Below are 20,966 nucleotides of genomic sequence, written 5' to 3' on the forward strand. Positions count from 1 at the left end.
ATGCTCATGTATGCTCATATATTACTGCTAGAGCTATTTACCTAATGGTTACAGTTATAATAATAATAATAGTTCTGCTGTTTTGCTGATTCACGCATGCTTATTGGTTATAACTTAGTTTTTTGGTCTAGTCTCATTAAAGTTAATTCCTATTTGTGTCCAGTTATAATGATAATGATTGCTATTGAATTGAAGGTTGCTGGCTAATGATAAGTATATGTGGGGTTTTTCTTCCTCTGACACTTGAGGTTTCCCCACTTGTCTGGTTATTTCGATTTTTCCTTTCCTACTTAACGTTTGTTCTTAATTATTTTGATTAGCACCTGAGAGACCGACACCCGGATCTGTATAAATAATTTCTCGAGGTTGGTATTATTATTATACATTACTGACACTCTATCCTCCAATTTGATACTGTTAAGAGCTTTGACACAATCTGTATTGTTAAAAGCACTATATAAATAAAGGTGACTTGACGACTTCATGTCGATCCAGTGAGCACTGTTATCGCGTGTGATGCACGCACGTTTACGTTTAAATCTGTTCATAAAAATAACGTTAATGTATTAACCAGCTTTTATGACCGATGAGCAATGCATTTGTTACAGTATATTTTAATCTTTGATAACAGTAGGTATTAGGTAATAAAAATATAACGGATCATGTTAGCTCTGGTCCAATGAAAAAATATTAACAAATAGAACTTTGGATTTTAATTAGTACATGTATTAGTGAATGTTAGTTTAAATCAACTTTTAACTTTGATTAACAAATGTTTTGTAAGTATTTTTCATTGTTTATTCATGTTAACAAATATCTATTACCATTAACCTAAGTTCTTAGATTAGTTCATTCAGTTCATTTTAAAAGTGTGGTCAAAAACTGCAGCAACAGATTCCATTTAATTATTTTGTTTACTAATTTGATACTTGATGCATAAGATTGCACTGATTTTGTTTTTGCTTGAAGTTTAAGTATCTTTTATTGACATTGTGATTTGATTTTACTTGGAAATACAAAAGATTGCACTTTTTTTTTACTTGCACTTTATTGGTTTTTGAATGTAATGCAATCTGAGAGGCTTTTGAACAAGTGCACTACCTCAGGACAGTTTTGTTAATGTAAAATATATGTTCTAGACTTGTTATATTTAGCTTTAAATAAAACAATAACCCCTTAATATTGTGGCAGTTTTTTTCTCTGTGGTATCGAATATCGATATTTTTCAAGGTATCGTATCGAAGTTAGAAATTCTAGTATCGTGACAACACTAGTTGCTCGCAAAATGAACATATATTTAATAAATCTTCACTAGTACCATGGTATATAGGGAGCAATGACAAACAAAAAAAGCTGTACATACATGCAGATATGAAACGTGTTTTAAGCTGTACAGTACATACTCCCTCAGGCAGCATTGCATATCTGCATGTATGTCATTGCTCCCTATGTGCTTATGTACCATGGCACTTGAGCATTTACTGGTCATTTCAGTTTCTTTTAGCATTAAGGTTGACATTGGTTCAGATCAACCAAACATTTCTGTTCATTTCTTCTCACAATCTCTTGTTTTTGCTGTAAAAAAAAAAAAAGGAAATAAAAATTCTCACCTCATCTTTCTCTACTGTGGCGTCGTTCACCAGTCGAATATCATCGTGGACATCAAAGCTGAAAAGAGGACCTGTGGAAAAAAGGTAAACTGAGTGACATAGTATGAAACACAACTTCATATTGTTCTATATATTGTTCAAAAACAACAACTTTTGTTTTTTGTTTCCCAAAATGTAATATGTAAAAACAAATCAAGGTATTGTATAACAATGGGCTGAAAGCTGTTGCTGTTCACTTACCAGATTTGCCTCTGGCTTTGGTCACAATGAAGTCGTAAAAACTGTGGTGCTGAATGAAAAGAGAAAGAATGATTAAATTCAATGAGTGAAAAAGTGCAACAGCTGCTGGACTAAAATCACACCGTATACACTAATGAAAGTAACCACAATGTCTTTTAATGTCAGCCTGTGTTCATCCTGAAATCATATTTTAAATCTCTAGACTCTATAATATCCTAATATTTTTGGAATAATAAACAATGACATCTACACAGGGCTTTTCTTAAGCACCCCAAACACTATGGAGGTATGTCACTCTCCAATTTCCAGTTTTATTATTGGGCTGTTATCCAAAAGATACTAAAAGACAGTACACACCCCAGCCACAGCCTGTTCACCCTGCTGCCAACAGGAAAGAGATACAGAAGTATCTGCTGTCGTACCACCAGACTACAGAGCAGCTTCTTCCCTTAGGCTGTGAGACTACTTAAACATCCTCAGCACTCCACCATGTAAAACAGATTTTATTTCTATGGCTTATATAGTCACTAATTTACTGTATATAATTTTTGTGCATAATATTTGTCTTTGAGTAGCATAAAAGGAACTACAATCAAAATCGAGTTTACAACCCTGTGTTGTAAAATGATCATTAAATATATCGCATATCTTGTATATGGTTCCATGTTGTACTGGAGGCAGTACCACCTTCAGCCTAACCCTCCAGCCTTGCTCAGTATGAAGGTCAAATCATGTGAACCAACTTTTCTCCCTGCTTTGCTGGGAGCTGCATTTCCCATCAGTTTCTACATCACCTTTTTCCAATCCAGTGGTTAGCAAGTCTCTAAAAATTTGGGCTCAAGTCAAGTAAATGTAGGTGAAAAAACAAAAAATGATAACAAAGGGGAGATCAGAAACACAGTCCTGGTCCATCAAAAGACTTTCAAGCCTTCTTTTTTCCCCTCAGCTCAACAAGTGTTTTCAGTTCTTCTAATACTCCCGGAAACCTACACAAAACAGTGTAAGTAAAGTGAAGCAAAAGTTGAGCTCATGAGTGTGTCAGTAAGGCACACAGTACTTACATGTGGGATTATCAGGTCCTCTTTGATGTACATCAGCTGCTCTACTCCAGCAGACCTGCATAGAGAAGAAATTGAGTCTAATGAAAATTAATTTTAACATTATGTTAAGGTCCACTTCAGGTGGTCGTGAATGTAAGAAGGAAAACTGAGAACTGAAAACTTTTTCAGGTTTAAAGCCTGTATGTGTGGGATTTGACTAGTATTTTTGTAGGGGGCGCTAGCAAGCCATTGTGCCAAACCCATGCCAAGACTCATATCAGACGTAAATAACCACTTCTTTAGCACCTTTAGTCCCTCAAAAATGCAATTAATTTGGACAAAGAATAAAAATCCCTTGAATTTCAATAAGGTCCTTGCAGCAGTCGTAGCTCGGTCCCTAATAATTCCTTGCATGCCATTAATCATAATCCTTGCAAATACAAGTCGGACCTGCAGTCCCACGAGCACGATGGAAGTTGCAGGTGGAGAAAAATTCAGTTCAAAGACAGTAGTGTGGAAAAATAATTTTAGCTTATTTTATGATTTTGCAATAAAAGCGCCACCTAGTGGCCGATTGGTGTCAAACTTTGCACTGAGCCTCGATGACGGACCAGAAACTACTGGCCCAAGTTTCACGTTAATTGGACAATCCTATATGGAGATATGACATCACTTCCTGTTTTACTGCAACCTATAGGAAGTTGTTCCTTTATAACTTGCACATTTTTTGGAGTATCAAAATTCTTTTAATAACTTTTGATTATGAGGGTCCATAGATTCTATGTGCAAAACTTTGTGCAGATCAGACTCACCGCCTAGAAGTTTGAAAAAGTAAGTTTTGCATATTTCACAGAAAAAAATTATAGGCGGAAACGGCATTGGCCTATATCACAAAATGCAGCTCAATTTAGGGAACGCATACATGTAAGGTTTTCAATTGTGCAACCCACTATGTGGCAGTTACTGACCAAAACACGTTTACCTTGATTATAGTGCCACCTGCTGGTGGACATGTGTCTTTTAGGTGTCTGAGGTGTGTGTACCAGTTTGTATCTCCCCTGTGAATTTCACTTGCACAACTCTTACAGTGTAGGCTGCATTACCAATTTTACCAATGGGAAAAAAAATAAAAATAAATCTGAGCGATTTCTTTAAGCCTGCTGGTACTGGGCACCACGATGCGTTGCATTCAAGAGAGATTCAAGAAAAAACTTCCTTTAAGAGGCAGAAACCTTGGACAGAACCAGATTCAATGGTGGTCAGCCATCCGCCGCTGCCATGGGCTTGGGCCACTCGGGCTTGGACTACTAAGAAGAAGACGAAGAAGACGAAGAAGAAAATTAAATTATGTTGGTTTAGCGACTTTAAACCCTAATGCAGTGTTTCCACAAATAAAATATAATTTGCCACAATAAGCAGTTAAAGGCATTAAGACTTTTATTGATTCTCTTATGGAACAAGGTGATCTGACACCTGTTTCTAGCCAGTAATACACCTATATTCCTATTCTGAAAGCTAGCAGACCTGGAGAATGATGCTCGTACTCAATCTAAGAGCAATTATTGCCATTATTGTTCCAATCACGCATGATGTTTATTCCATATTATATTGTAGTGGATTTGTGTTCAGCTTTCTTTTCTATTACATTACATCTTGAAAGTCAGCACTATTTCTGACTCACCTACAAAATAAGTCACAGTGGTAAAGAGAGACATTGTTGACCTGGTGGCAGCATGTTGCTCCTGAAGAAATATGTAAAACATTCTCCTCTTGAGATGTTTGGCTGAACGAGGTCATAGAGCATCGCTTGCTGAGTTGCAGTTTTATCATCCTAAAGCTCCCTGTTTGCGGGTATATTTTGGAGGATGGACGTCGTCTCCACTCACCAGACAGAGTAAAACTGATGTAAGGCATCCTCCACACAAGGATGGGAATGTGTTCCTTCATAGACATAACTCATTTCCGAAGACATTGGATTCACAACTACATTGCAATGAACTCTGTCCTTCATGCTGCCACACTGGACTCTGCTCCTGAACCCATTCAATGGACTGAAAGCTTGATATCTGCATTCAGAGACTTAAAGGATGCTCTCACATCTGCATGGGCCTTGGGCTTGCTAGACTGTTTGCCTTTTCACCTGTATGTGTGTGAGAAAGACGGCTTCACCTCTGCATTTTGGTTCAAGAACATGGTTCTCGTTGCCACCTTGTGGCTTTCTGCTATTCTACGTTGTCTCCTGTAGTATAGGGGATGCCAGTTTGCAAGTGCGGCCACAGCTATCTTAATTGAGAAGTCAGTCCCATTGTTTTGGGCTCCACTTGTAAAGTTTTTTAAAGTAATATTGCTTTTTATTATTATATTATTATTTACATGCAATACCATGGACATAATAATTGAACATTAGAACCACCTTACCTGTACTCTTCACTTACCTTACCTGTACTCTTACTGTTAACCTTGTTTCTATTTTTGCCATTGTGTATATTTTGCATTTGTTTTTGGACATTTTATTTATTTTTTCATACTTTATACTTGCACCTTATGGATAGTTTATACTTTTATTCTATTTCTATACTTGTACTTATATTTGCACTCTATACAACTTTGTACTGCAACTGCTGCACAACAATTTTGCGCCAGATAAATAGTTAGCTTTTATAGGGCTCCTGTAGATCCAGTAATATTGCTTCCATCAATTGATTCAAATGATGAGCTAGTTACACAGGTTTGTGAGACTGATGCAGATACATAACCCAGGTCTGATTTGTTGCAAACTCCCATTCCAAGGGCATGTAGAAAAAAGGGGAGGGTGAATTGTGAGATCTGTACCCAGTGATTTGCTCTGGGAATAACTGTTGTGATTATTCAATTATTGGTCAATAAGTGAACAACAAGAGCAAAGAAGCAGTAAAACAAAACCACCTGCCACTAGCATTAAGTCCGTTTGAAAATATGCAAAGAGATTTTGTGATTTTGTACATATGCCTCCAAGTCAGGGATATAAATATCTTCTGGTTGTTGTAGCTAGGTGTTCAGAGTAGGTTGAAGCGTTCCCCACAAGAAGAAAAGATTCCGCAACAATGATGACGATGAGCAATGTCTGATGAAGGAAATATTTCCAAGATTCTGCCTTCCACATGGTATTAATAGTGATAAAAGGGACACTTTTATTTCCAAATTCACTCAACAGGTGAGCAAAGGGTTAGGGATAGATTGGAAGTTACAGGTTTCTTATCATCCCCAAAGCTCAGGATAGGTAGAAAGAATGAATAGCACAATTAAGGAAAGCTAATGAAAACTATGTAAACAAGAGGCTTGAAATGCTTTACTTTAGTACTATAACCCATCAGAAGTACACCTAACAGAATTAAAGGGTAAGTCCACATGAAGTGTTAATTTTAAACGTTATGTCCACAGGTGCAAGCCCACCACACAGAGCTACCCTGACCGCTGGCCTTCCAGAGCCTGGAAAAGAGGCCATCCATCCTTTTAAGCGGGGAAACTATTCCACAAGTTGCGAGAGAGATGCAAACAAGGCAAGTGAGGGCACGGATGGTGACAAAAGTGGTTGTGGCCAGAGGAAGGTCTCGATGTAGACTTCTTTCCCCTTCTCAGCGCGGGTGAAGCGACCTTTATCCTCCTGAATAACAACGAGAGGTTGTCATCAGAGCACGTGGGCCTCACATAATCCCAACACCGACAACTATCCTTTATCTTTATCCTACTTATACATACATAAACCAGAGTGTTAGGACTATAGCACCACTGAAGGACAAAAGCAACTTCACGCAAGAAGACAAAAGAATCGTCACTGGACGTCAGAAGTCTCCAACATACGTTTGAGATGAAGTTTTATGTTACAGCTAATGAAACCATGCAAATGATGGTAGATTATGCCAGTAGCAAGAATTTGTCAACAAATGCCATCTCATTTACCAATGTTAACTTCAGTTCCACCCACCAAAGCAGAATGGGAAGAATTTGACTGGTATGAATCAAGTGACCAATTTATTGAATCTGATGAAGTTTGTTATTCTCCAGATCTTCACAGCTCTCGCCCCAGACTCAAAGCAAGAAATTGTTGAATTTGTTGTATCACAGGTTAATCATTATTATCGAACCCCAGGTGTAAATATTACTGAAATACATGCGGTACTAACTTTGTTTACTACAATGTCGTAAAATTTTGAAACTAGTAATTGTTCTAGTATCACCAAAATTAATATAACGTCTTCATCGTGCATCTCCTGATCTAAATAAAACTCTACCTATCTTTCCTCCCATAATATACAGTTCAGATAATGATTCAGAATGATTCTCTCATCTAGTTGAGCTGTTCGCCCTTTGACGGTATTTTGATAAAAGAAATCTAAAAGAGAATGTTTGATCTGTAGAGAATCCTTGGTTATATTTGTAAATTAATTAGGAGTTGAGAGAGTTGAAGTCAGTTCAATAAATCATGTCAGTAATCATAATTTGTTCACGCTGATGAAGTTTTATTCCCTTCTCTGATTAGTTTAATGTGATGATAACAAGATCGACTGCCACATCAGTCTGTTTGGTAATATTGTCAGTGGAAAAGAAGAAATCACAGGAGGAAGATGACCAATCATTATTATCGGTTTGACAAACAGTGAGAATGAGTGTACTCATTCATTCATTAATAGTGATAGTGTATATGTGGTTAAGACTCTTCAACTTCTCACCTGAGCTCACTGAAGTCCTTTCTGAGGACCTCCAGGGCCCTCTGCAGAAAGTTCTGAATGGTATTGCCCTTCTTCATCTGCAGACAAAATACACACAAAGACATAAAGAAACCATGAAGAGTGTAACCACTATGTTGAATATATTGTTTGACCAAGAGACTGATGGGAATGTGTACTGTTATTTCCCCATAAATATCCCGTTATCAATACTCTTCATAGAGTTTGCGCGAAGTACTCTTTCTGTGGCTTTTTAGAAACTGAAAACAGTGAACCGGTATTGCAGCATTGCAACATGCTTTACCTTGACAGTCTTACGATGTCCAGAGCCATCCCAGTAACTGAATGTAATCTCAATCTCCTCACCTGAAGACAAAGACAGACACCATTATTTGGATTGAGAGTAAGTGTGAGTGTGCATGTGTGTATGTAAATATAGCAGTGAAAAGACAAAAAAGCGAGGAATTCTCCAAAGCTGAGACATTTATCAAAAATGGGACACTGTGGACAGAATGTCTGCTTGTGATTAGAGTTAAAGATACGTGGATACATTACTGAATTTAAGTCATAACAAGGGATGTGTGTGCATACGCAAGTAATTCTAACACTCACTCTTAATCTTCTCCTGTTTGAGCTCCCATTCCTGCCTGAGTTCCTCTCTGAGACGATTCTCCTCCTCCTGAACACAAGAAGCAGACAAAATCAATAGTGAAAACATAAAGGTTTTTTAGAAGAGGGCCATGTTGCATTAATAACATTAAAGACTGGAATCATAACAAATGAGCATGTCACAGTATAAAACTGACAATTTTACTACTATATTAACTATGTGAACAGAACATATTTACTGATGTGTGAAAATGCCACCAGCCAGAAGAGTTATATGGGTAATGTTTTGTCAATCTTATCTCTTTAATATACGAGCTACAATTATTCAGAAGTCTGTTTTGTAAAAATAAAGCTCAGGGGACAGGAGCACACATATTGATTTGCAGCCTGCTGGAAGATGCACAGAGAAACCTGTTTTTCAAGTGTATCTGGTTAGCCTAAAATTTACTAGTTACTTCTTGCCCCAATTATTACTTGGCTTGTGTGTTTTTCTGCAGCTTGCCAGTTAAAACAGAGCATTAAATCCGTTTTAAAATTGGTCTTTACCATTCAATTTGCAATGTGATGACACACAGCTAAACACATCTGTGGAGCTACCTGTAAAATACAACTTAAAATATTGCCAGAATCGCAACAATCTTATGTCATCACACAGCAAATAAATGACAACCAAGTAGAATTTTTCGCTCTGAAAAAAAAAAACCCAAAACAAACTCCAACAAGTGTCATTTATATTAACTCACCTCTCTGTCTCGATCAGGAAGGAAACTTGTGTCCACGTCAGGATTTTTTCCAAGTTTTTTCTTCTTAACTGGAGCATCTATGAGACAAAGTCAAACATCTATAAGACAAAATTCCTAATTAACATGTTATTTCTTGTTTGTTTAATCCATACAAAAACCCAAGTGTAAAAATGACAAGTTGTGATTTTGTGGGGGGTTATGTGCTGGACTATTTAATGGCCAGGAACAGAGACTTTGTGGAGTCTCTGCTGGTGAGAAGACTCCAGGTGCTGCTAGGTGGATTTTGTAGTCAGAGCCATGCTAGCTGTTTGTCTTTGTTTCCAGCCTTTATGTTAAGCTAAGCTATCGGCGTCCTGGCTGTAGCCTGACATTTAGGGTACAGACATGTGAGTGGTATCAATCTTCTCATTGTTGGAACTTCAAGAATTAATTCATCTGTGGGACTTTAACTGAACTTTTTATTATGAGACCACATGCTCTTTTGTTGGACGCTGTAGTCCCTCATTCGTCCCGGAATGTTCCATCGTAGAAAAGGCTTCAGTCATAGTCATCTGGACACTGTTTTCAGAATAAAGACGTTTCGGCTCCCATCCGGGAGTCATTCTCAATTGTGAAAAACGGTCTGAGAACTCAGAAATTTAAGCTACTCTGTGTTACTTAAGCCCTGCCCTCAGGAAGGAGTCTTCCAGAGTTTCTGCTGTTACCCTGCCTAGTTTCACCTGAAACTGACCTTCTTTTGTTTCCATGATGGCCCAGTAATCAGTAATCAGGCCTATTGTTTTCTGGCTGCACCTCCCTCATCACTGTTAAGTACCTGATTAGCATATGATTGGCTTGCCCATGGTGATAATACACTGTTGTAGATTGTTGGCAAGTTGAATCTCAGACCACCATTTCTGTTCAAAGAGGGGTTTTCTTTTTTCACAAAATGGCTTCTTTGACTCCTCTTTCAAACCAACTCTCTACTTAGAATCTTCACCTCACTGTCTTCAAATGTGTGGTTAGTAGCTTTTAGATGCAAATGCACAGCGCTCTGCAATCCCGAGTTAGCGTGTCGTCTGTGCTGATAAAGTCTTTTGTGAAGTGGCTGTTTAGTCTCACCTATGTACCGTTCTTTGCAGTTTTCCTCACTGCATTGAATAGAGTAAACTACATTGCTCTGTTTTTGTGTGGGCATCTTGTCCTTAGGATGAACGAGTTTCTGTCTTAAAGTGTTGCCTGGTTTAAAGAAAACAGGAAAATCGTGCTGTCTAAAGATCCTTTGTAGTTTTTCAGACAGTCCAGATACATAAGGGATGGAGACACCGTTCCTTCTTGGTTCAGTTTCCCTTTTGTCCTGTTTTTTGGCTCTTTTAACTTTGTTGAGAGCCCAAGTAGGATACCCACAAGCTGAGAGAGCATTCTGAACATGCATTTCCTCTTTCTTCTTACCCTCTGAGCCGGTGGGCACTTCTTGGGCTCTATGTTGTAATGTCCAGATTACACCAAGCTTGTGCTGTAATGGATCAGAATCAGAAATACTTTAGATGGTGTAAGTCAAAGAGCAAGTATTGATCCGTATGTGTTGGTTTCCTGTACACTTCTATCTGGAGCTTTCCGTCCTCTCCTCTGAGTGTAGAACAATCAAGAAAGGCCAGGCGATTCTCTTTGGCATCCTCTCGTGTGAACTTGATGTTGGGGTCCACAGTATTGATATGCTCTGAGAACGCTTCCAAGTCTTGTTTCTTGATCTTCACAAAGCTGTCATCCATGTAGCGGTACCAATGACTTGGTGGTGTGCCTGGGAATGAGGACAATGCCTTCTTCTCAAACTGTTCCATGTACAGGTTGGCCACGATGGGAGAGACCGGAGATCCCATGGCACAGCCGTGAATCTGTCTGTAGGAGTGTCCCCGAAATTGGAAGTTTGCAGATGTGTTCAGGTGTAAGCTTAGTCCTTTCCTGCAAGGTGGAGTCCTCCTGCAGTCTTCTCCTCACCGCTGTCACTGCTTCTGAGGTCGGAATGCAGGTGAACAAAGAGACAACATCATACGAAACCATAATCATGTGTGTTTTCCACATGATGTTCTGTGTTCCCCACCAACGGAGCCAAGATTGTAGTCAAATGTTTGGCTACATTGTATGTGATGAAATCTGTGCTACACACGATGGGTCTGAGTGGAACATTCTCTTTGTGAATTTTGGGAAGGCCATAGATGCAAGGAATGGCTTCCCCAGGGTATAGTCTGTAGTACAGAGGCCTGTCTATCACCTCCTCTTTCTCAAGCTTCTGTAAACAGTCTATAACCTTCTTCTTGTAGCCATTAGTTGGATCTCTTAAGTTTTTGATATGTGGTTGTGTCTTCAAGAAGGTTGTTGACCTTGGTTTCATAATCGGCTGTGTTCAGAATCACAGTGCAGCGACCCTTGTTTGCTGGTAGAATGTTTATGCTGTGATCCTTCTGCAGTGCTGAGAGTGCCTCCTCTCTTCGGATGTAATGTTAGAAGGAGGCGGCTTGGTGCTCTTTAGCGTTGCTGTGACACGTAGCCTCAGGTCTGCAGCCTCTGCTTCTGTCATCTTGTTCTTCCTAATGGCTGTTTCTGTGGCTGTGATGTAGTCCACTGTAGGGATGTGGTTGGACGTAACTGAAAAGTTGAGCCCTTTGGAGAGCACATCCTTTTTTGCCTGTGTTAGGATGCGGTCTGATAAGTTTTTGATCCAATTGTTTCTGTTAACACATCTCCCTTTGTTCAGTCCCTGCTCTCCTGTTGTGCTGGTCCTTTCCTAGATTCTTCTTATTCAAAAGGATGTTAAATTTCTTAATTTGCCGTTCCTTGCTCTTCCTATGTTGTGCTCCCTGTGCTATCTGTGTAAAATCCATCACTTTCTTGAGGATTTCTTCTGGGACAATGCCTGTTAACTTCTTCTGCAAAAATTCTGTTCTGTTCTTCAAATTGTCTATTCTTGAGTTGTTTTCCCTGATCCTTTCACTAAGCATCTGGGTCAGGTTTCTTCTCCAAATCTTCTCTGCTCTGTGTCCTTTTACTGGTGGTTTAATCTGTAGGCTCTTGGGAATAATCTTGCTCTGCCTGCATCTTATATTAAAACAGAGATGGTTCCTGTGGTCTGCTAATTTCCTGGCTGTGTTTTGTTCTATAAACAAAGGACAGACCTAGCGACGGAGTAGGCTACACCAACTAGGATATAAGCACGCGCCGACAGTGTTTGTGTAATTATTATGCTGGTTTCTTCAGTGTTGCACAAGAGTGAATAATTTGCCAACCTCTTCTATGCTGAACTCCAAATCCTTTAACCTACTATCTATTAATGGTAATTTTGGTAATAGTTATTAATTTAATTATTAATCTGAATTACAAAGTGATAGTTTAGACTGAATCAATTAATTAGCTATCATTTTCCCTTGTTTAAGGGTGGTGCCCCCCGAGGACTTTATTCATTAAAGTTATTATTTATCCTTGATAATTATGATAACCATAATTAATTGATTGCTCCTACACAATTTGGTGCCCCTTTAACCATTGTAAATCCCAACATCATCTAACTCTCAGCAAGAAAGCAAATAAGCACATTACCCAAAATGTCAAACTATTCCCTTAAGATCCAAGTAGTGCCATAAAATACTCATACGGAGTCACAATAGACTAAACATATATACTGTACAGTGTACAGTAAAACAGGGTCATTATCACGGCTTAGAACATCACACATGTCTACAATAAATAAATAAGCAACAAAATGGGTAAAATAATGTAAAATATTGAGAAAGCAACTAATTCTACAATAGTGCAATTATTTACAAGGAAGAAATCAAACTTGACCTTAAACGTTTATATTCATACAATAAATACATTTGAGAGACGACTTTGATGCAGCAACAACTCATACCCTGTAACAAGGACACATGTTTTGTTTGACTGGATTCCCATTTTTAACTCCTATAAGGCCTTGTTTGAATATTTATTTTTTTAAATTCACTAATGGGAGCTATGGCTTGGACCAAATCAGACTGACAGACCTGATCAGTCTGAGAAATATCTTGTTAAACCGCACAAAACACAGATCAAATGAAAAATGACAGAGGAGGTACAGTATACAGCTGAAACTGATACTCAGCACTGTGTTTCCCGTTTAGTTTGTGCTTTCACATCCTTAATATCAGTACTCACAATCCTGATCTTCCTCTTCATTTTCCTCTTCATCTTCTCCTTCGTCTTCAGGATTAAATGATAAACTGGCTATTTTCCTCTTCTGTTCCTCCTTTCTCTTCTTCTCTTTCTGCTTCTCAAGCTTGCTGCAAACAGAAAAGCATAATTAACTAAAAAAAATTGCATTTCCTGTTGAAAATGCGTGGGAATGCTGAAAGCTGAAATGATTTTAAAAACATTGCTAAAAATGCAGAAATCTGAAATGAATTTGCCTGAAAAATCTGAAAGCCAAAATGTATTGCACTAGACTGCTCAAATACCTGGAAGCTGAAATGTAAAACTGGTAGAATTGGGAGTTGGAAAAGTTATGTTGAAAAGTTGAATAGAAACATAAATGTCCTTGAAGAACATAACATTTTTTACATTTGAATTGTTTTTGTAGCTCAAAGTAATGCAGAAGTATTAGTTGACTGAAAAACATACTGAAGAAGAATAAATTGCAAAGCATTGCTGAAAATGCAGAAATGTGAAATTCATTTCCAGAATTGGAATCTGAACTGCATTACCTAAAGAAGCTAAGAGCTGAAATACATTGCTAGAAAAGCTGGAAGCTAATCTGTCATGGTGTCAATGGTTTTCACTTCACATGAATTGTTGAAAAAGAAGCACCATATTTTAAAAAGTATAAATGGTATAAACACATTGAATAGAAGCATACGTGTCCTTAAAGAGCAAGCTTTTGAATGGTTTCTGTAGCTTAAAATATGCACAAGAGAAAACATTATCTAAAGAAGCTAAGAGCTGAAAAACATTGTCAGAGAAGCTGGAAGTTACTGTAATATTGCCAATGGATTTCACTTCTATTGTAATAAACTGAAAGGAGCAGTACAAATCTCCACAAAAGTCCCCACAAGACAGAAAAACCAGTATGTTTGTGAAAGTCCCCATGCAGATAGAAAAACGGTTTACTGTGGAAGTCCCCACAAAGATATAAAAAACAGTCTTGTGTGTGTGTTTCTCCCCACAGAGGAAGACAAACCAGTTGTGTATGTGTGTGCTAGTTTATTCAAGTGTGTCTGTATGTGTCAGTATTTGTGTTTCTATATGTGTGTGAGACAGAGGTAGAGTTGCATTGTGAATTAAGGATTATGATTTGAAGATTTCTCCCATTCTAAAAATCTTTTTGAAAAAAGCTTAATATTTTTAAGTATAAAAAGGTAGTAAATAGCTGAATCATAGCACACATGGCCTTAAAGAGAAGAACATTTTGATATTTGAATGGTTTCTGTAGCTAAATAGAGAGTGAGAGACAGAAAGACAAACAGAGTGAGAGACAGACAAACAGACACACGGGAAGAGTGACAGACAGAAAAACAGACAGGGAGTAAGAGTGGAGAGACAGAGAGAGAGAGACAGACAGACAGACAGACAGACAGACGAGGTAGATTTTAATTCTGAATTAAACCTGAAACAGCTCAAGGTTTTAATTTATTAACAGTTAAAAAGGACAGAGGCCTAAACTGCCTAATAACAATGCACCAATCAGATCAAAGGAACAAACTGCTTTGACATTTAATGAGCTAATCAACATCACTTGTGTGTAACTGTATATGGGTAAAGAGAGAGAGAAATCTGTAAAACTTCCCATCAAAGACACAAAACACCTTAAACTGCAGGTCATAATGGTGAAAAGTTGGCACATTTATGTTTTTGCCTGATACTGTCTGAGGTAAAATAGCATTACAGTCATTGAGACAGCTGAATGGCTCTCTTGGTGCTTTGATTTTACAATCAAAAATTGTAAGTCTTAGTGCTTAAATAAGCACATTATCTGAACCAGGACAAGTTTATATCCTAATTGATGTAGAAATTGTGTATGAAGAGTGAAGATTGTGGGCATGAGAGCAAGTTTAAGAGAAGATTTTCAGAAAATTCAATAACTCCTCTGCACTCTAGCGATGATGTCACCCAGAAAAGGACTGTGAAATGCATACACCATAAATTGTAATATTGCAAAAACTGTAAAAGATATCAAAAAGTTGAATACAAGTTTAATAGTTGAAAGTCTTATGACCAGTTTAGAGAGGCAGAAAGAGAGACAGAGAGAGACAGAGAGATTTTTAGGAGAAGGTTCCTACAAAGCCCTATGCTGCCAGGAAAGAACAGCAATATAGACCGTAGTAGTAGTAGTAGTAGCAGTATTACAGACTGTAGTAGTAAAGACTGTAGTAATAGTAGTAAACACTATGGTACTAGTAGTAAAGACTGTAAAGGCTGAAGTAGTAGTAGTAGTAGTAGTAGTATAAGTAGGGCCTAGTAGTAGTAGTAGTAATAGTAGTACTGGTAGTAGCAGCAGTAGTAGTATTAGTAAAGACTGTAGTAGTGGTAGAAGTAGTAGTAGTCTGTCAGTAAAAATCCTCACAAAGATGGAAAAAACAGTGTGTATTTATATGTGTGTTAGTGCATTAGTGTGTGTGTGTGTGTGTGTGTGTCAATATTTGTATTTGAATTTGACTCATCATTAAAGTTGTGGGGAAATAACACCCAGCCATGCATATTAGACTGGCAATTAGGCATTGAATTAATAGTTTTGTCCATTTCTGCAACTTCTGTGACTGCTGAGCCACTGGTTACTATGGTGATTTAGGCCTGAAAGTGCTCAGTCATGGAGACAGACAGAGGAAACCCTGTCAAAGTACCACTCAAGACACAAGACAACCTCAATAAAAAAAAAACTGTAGGTCGTATCATTGAAGTGAACACACCGACAGCATCCTAAGGCTTTGCCGAACGTGTACATATGTAATAAATCTAGAAAAGGTAGAAAAAGGAAAAATACAAGTATAGATGTCCTTAAAGAGCTGACCATTTTGATAGTTGAATGGTTTATACAGAAGGAGTAGTGAACCAAAAAACATACGGAGGAAGAATAAAAATAAGAATAATGAAGAAATAGAATAACAATAGTGGCAATGCTGATCTAATAAAAAGGAAGAAATTATAATAAATAAAGTGTTATAATAAATCTGAAATAACTGCAGGTGTGAATGCTGGCTGTTGAATGATACATATTGAATAATACCCATAATGTATGAAAAATGTGGAATATTTTCAGGTTTGTTGAAAAGCTGACACCAAACTGAAGATTTTTTGTTTCTGTCCAGTTTGTATGAAGTGTGTTTTACAATTTACTGCAAGGTAAAAATGACTGTTTTTCTCAATGGAGTTTGGTGGGCTGTAGCGGCCATTTGTTTTGGTCTGAGATGCTGGTGGTCTAGTGCGACATTTAGTGGTTCCCAACTTTTCTTATCAGACGTACCCCCACAGCCCTATCAGATGGGCCTAAATACCCCTTTGATAGATGGGATGGCTTTATGATATTGTTCAATGGTATTTTTCAGTAGTTTTGGACAACTTAGCAATTGTACTACTGCCATTTGGAGTGACAGAAACTGGTTGTTTCAACCATTTACAGTATCTTTACTTTTAGGTTTTTGTTGTCTTTTTAACTAGTCTTTCTGCAGTCTTAATCAACTTACAATTGACTCAAGTTGGTGGAAAACAGAGGCATGTCTTGTGCAGACTACCTTAGTTTCTAACCTGCACAAGTACCCCTTGGGGGAATCACTGGCTTGCAGGACCAAAGGTAGAAAATAGCTGAATCATAGGATAAATGTCATTAAAGAGCTGAACATTTTGATATTTGAATGGTTTCTGTAGCTATATGAATGCAGGAGTAGCAGAAATTGAGTTTATTGAAAAGAGACAGACACACAGACAGAAAAACAGAGAGTGAGTGACAAACAGACAGAGAGGAAGTGTGAGAGATGGACACAGGGGCAGAGAGAGAGACAGAAGGACAGAGAGACAGACAGACAGAAAGAGACGAGAGAGACAGTCAGACCAAGAGAGACAGAAAGAGGTAGGTGTGTGTATGTGTCAAACTGCACTAAATACCTCATCTAACACCGTGCCTTAACAAAATCAGTTAAATTGCATTGTTTTCTATTGGTATGTCTTAACTGGCCGCGAGCAATGCAGCACTGCACAGTGCGATTCAGCGCGCTGTTTAGAGGTGAACTTTTGTCGGACGCCCTGTTTCTATTTATTCCTGTCGCTCACGTTGAAAGCGCTGCAACATGGACCAGGAACGGTTGATTCATGAAGTTTAAATAAGGTGGCAGCTGGCTGGAGGGAAATCACCAGGGAGCTAGAAGTTTCTAGTAAGAAGATTTGTTTTGTGTGTTTTCTGTCAGGATGCTCAGCAGAGCTTGCTAGCTTGCAGTAAAGAAACATCTAAATATCACAATATAAAACGTGTTTTCTGTTTAAAAAGTAGGCCTACAAACGTAACTATTGCTCACCCATGTTTTACTTGAGTGGTTAACCTCTCCAGTCTGATCTCGAGCGCACACCTGATAGGTACATGGTTTGTTTACATGACAACAGACGTGCATATTTAACAGATTCAGTGTGGACAGTTCAGTTAGGACAAACAGCTGTTTCCCCACTGAGATCAAAGGTTGCCTTGGTGATAGACAAAGCAGGTGCGTGACTCCTGGCTCAGTGAGTTAATATCAGAGATTTTAACTGAGGCGCACCTCTGAAATTCCTGCTTTTAGCTCAAAGAGTGTGACAGACAGACAGACTTATTGGGTGTGAAAGCTTTAATACTTCTACTTATTTTAACAATAAGTGTAAAGATTCCCACTAATAAGAGTTAGCAGCAAAATTTAACGTGCCCAGAAAAACAAGAGTTTGGTTTTATTGTTGGCACCTGGTGATAAGCGGCCTCTATCATCTTAGCTCTGTGTCGTCAGGTTAGACACCAGATAGAGTTTTCATTCATTTTTTATTTTGTTTTGAGTTTCTAGGCAACAGTTATTTAGAAGTACAAACCCTTAAGACCAAGCTTGTTACCTATCTGCTTGGATATGATTGTTTTCAGTAGCACAAGAATACTAATCAATCCTGTTCCAACTACAGCAGATAAAGTTTCTCTCTCTAGCTCTCTTTTTTCATTCTTGACACAACTATTTCATGTGAATATTTGAGAGCAACACCATGAATCCCTTCCAGGAGAGGCTGTCTGTGTGCTGTTATCCCCATATTTAAACAATATTGCATCTCCCCCCTCTCTATGATGGCCGGCTTTTCACTCCACCTTCCAGTGTGGCCACTCGGAACAAATACAAACACTTTTGATTTCTGACGTGGTCAGACAACACGTTGTACAAACTAGTTCTGATCAAATGAAAATCGGGAAACGTTAGGGAATTGTTGTGTTAAAATGCTCATGTGCTTGTAGCTGCCAAAACATAATGAAGTATATGCATAATGGAGTATAACCTAAGAGTGACTGTTGTGAAACTGTAATGATATTGTGTAAGGATAAAAGCCTGGAGAAGTATTAGGCTTCTCTCTGTATCTCTGTGTGTTAGACACCTCCCCATGTGTCTATGTAAAAGTATCTAATTTGCATATCAACTGCATTACAGCTGTTGCCAGTTGAAGACTGCGAGCATGTAAAGGCAGGGGGGCATTCTGAGTGAAGAGGAAAAGTACGGATTGCAGAAGATAGTGTTATGAGAACCAGCACCCCGGAATCGGGGGACAGGGTGTTCTGTAGTCTGTGCTCTGACCTTGTTGATAAACATGCACCTGTTTGTAACAAAGAATGATTTTCAATTATAAGCTGCAATTTAACCAGTTTTTCTTCAGTCTCATGTGCGTCTTCCCCGGGCATACATGGAGGCTCTTTTTGCAAGCAATAAATAGTTCACAAAAGGTTTTCTGTTTGCCATGACAGAAACCATTTCTTTATGGAGCTGGCTTTGTGCACAAGGGCATTGTGATGTTAAAACAGGAAAAGGTCAAACACAAACGGTTGCCACAAAGTTGAAAGCACATTAGTGTCTAAAACAGTGGTTCCCAAGCTGTTTGGCTTGCAAAGTCTTGAAAATGAATAGTTGTGACCATTCATCACAGATTATGGTAAGGATATGGTTGTGAGCTTCCACAGAGTGATTTTTCCTTCTGGAATGTTTCATTTGAATGTTTTTTTAGGCCTGAAGTGATGGTATGTCACAAAAAAAGCAAACATTAGAGAAAAGGCCAATAAATAAATAATTAATTTGTTTCCTTAATTATTTGGTGACCCCTCAGATATATCTTGGGACACCTTAAGGGGTGCCAACCAGGGGTTTGGAACCACTGGTCTAAATTACCATTGTATATTGTAGCATTAAGAATTCCCTTAAAGGGGCCTAGAACAAACCATGAAAAAAAAGCTCCAAACCAAAAGTACACAAAATGACAGCACTGTACACATAATGTTGGGCATATAATATATCTCTTTAAGAGATAATCTGCAAGACTACTACTGTATTTTTTTGTTTTGGTGACATCTTTTTGTCTGATGTATTTTTTATTGCTGGGAGCAGCAAAACATATTTTATATCTGCTCCCAGATATATAAAATACATCAATTCATATGCACCAGAGGATTTTTTTTATGGTGTTTAGAACAGCTTAAACCAAATAGTTGAGCAACTGACCACTGCAGATCCATGTGCTCTATATCAACAACCAAAACTACTGTGTTTAAGTGAGCCAGAGGGGCAGTAATAACTCACAGCTGGAGTTCCTTGGACTGCTCCTTCTTGGCCAGCTGTTTCTCTCTCTCCTTCACCAGTGCCTCTTGTTTGGCCTTCATATCATTCAATGTTACCAGACCTGATCAAGAGATAAAAACAAACAAGTCAAACAACAATCACATGGATGTGTTCTCACATGATGTTATCGAATATATTAAATTCACAAGCCACTATACATTGATGCAAAATTATGTTTTTTTAAATTTCCATAATAACACTAAATTCTTTTGGGTGCAGATGTGTAAAGTGTCAACATTCCGGCTACCAGCTCAGCTGTAATCCATTACTCTTTCTGACATAACCATGTCATATATTAAACAATTTGGGTCACATTCTAAGCCAGTCTAGGCATTTCTTAATCACCTCAAAATGACAGGTTGTAGTGTCACACGAGGGTTCATGTGCAACAACAAAGATACTTACCAACTGTGCTGGACTTCAGCTCTGCTTCTACAGCATCATAGTGAGCTGAGAATTTCTTATCAATGTTGGACTTGACCATGTTGTCCTGCGAGAAACAGAGACACGGGAGAGACCAGACATCCAGATGAGTTAGGTTATTTTGCCATTTCTTTAAAGCATTTTGAGTGACATGGTACCTATAGGGGACCGTACAGTAATACTAATGTCATAGGCTTTATTTCACAAACAGTTTAACATTCTGTCAGTATCCTAAACTTGACTAAAATATTATGTAGAAGGAATTTTTAAAACACTGTAATGACGAATGCAACGACGACCCCTTTACTGACCCTGCAGGTCGCTGGCCCTCAGGGCCCTACATACTATTACGGCTACTTATTTTTACAAAAGACATGAGACAGGGCTAAATTAGATCGCAGTAATACCGCGTGACTGATAAACACGTTGTAATTTAGAGTAAAAAGTTACAAACCTCTGCAATCTTCTGCTTCAGCTGTTCAAGCTGCTCTCTTTCTTTTTCTCGTTTTTTCATCAGCTGCATCGCTCTCCCAGCCTCACTGGCAGCTCCTTTGTACTGCGCCATGTTGCTGTCTTTGCTTTCGACGCTTGCTTATAGGACACAGATAACAGACGGCAGAAAGAGAAATTTTATTCTAAAATAAAATACAGATCTTTCCAGAACTGCGAGGGAAGACCTCCTAGTAGACCACAACAAGAAAAATGGCGACAACGAAGTGCATTCTGGGTAGTTAGTCGGTGTAAATGATGCCTTCATGTACCTCAGGAAACTTCG

The 20,966-nt window shown here is 38.3% G+C and overlaps 1 protein-coding gene across 3 annotated transcripts in view; it reads right to left on the reverse strand.

The window, feature by feature from the left end:
• fam50a (family with sequence similarity 50 member A) overlaps positions 1-20,906 on the reverse strand; it is a 39,158-nt gene extending 18,252 nt beyond the window's left edge. The window contains exons 1-11 of one of the 3 annotated variants that reach the window (XR_006379435.1): positions 20,646-20,903; positions 20,174-20,258; positions 19,730-19,829; positions 13,116-13,240; positions 8,949-9,025; positions 8,209-8,275; positions 7,901-7,962; positions 7,600-7,676; positions 2,912-2,966; positions 1,851-1,899; positions 1,611-1,681 (exon numbers count right to left, since the gene is read on the reverse strand). Coding sequence is in view for 2 of the 3 variants with exons in the window: in XM_044210347.1 (XP_044066282.1) it covers positions 1,611-1,681; positions 1,851-1,899; positions 2,912-2,966; positions 7,600-7,676; positions 7,901-7,962; positions 8,209-8,275; positions 8,949-9,025; positions 13,116-13,240; positions 19,730-19,829; positions 20,174-20,258; positions 20,646-20,756 (879 nt within the window). In the remaining variant the exon portion in view is untranslated. Of the gene's footprint in view, positions 1-1,610; positions 1,682-1,850; positions 1,900-2,911; positions 2,967-6,040; positions 6,534-7,599; positions 7,677-7,900; positions 7,963-8,208; positions 8,276-8,948; positions 9,026-13,115; positions 13,241-19,729; positions 19,830-20,173; positions 20,259-20,645 lie in introns of those variants that run through there. The other 2 variants (XM_044210347.1, XM_044210348.1) reach the window with 2 other exon arrangements.
• Positions 20,907-20,966: the final 60 nt, after the last annotated feature.

The sequence above is a fragment of the Siniperca chuatsi genome, linkage group LG10 (assembly GCF_020085105.1).
Source record: "Siniperca chuatsi isolate FFG_IHB_CAS linkage group LG10, ASM2008510v1, whole genome shotgun sequence".
Taxonomy (NCBI): Eukaryota; Metazoa; Chordata; class Actinopteri; order Centrarchiformes; family Sinipercidae; genus Siniperca; species Siniperca chuatsi.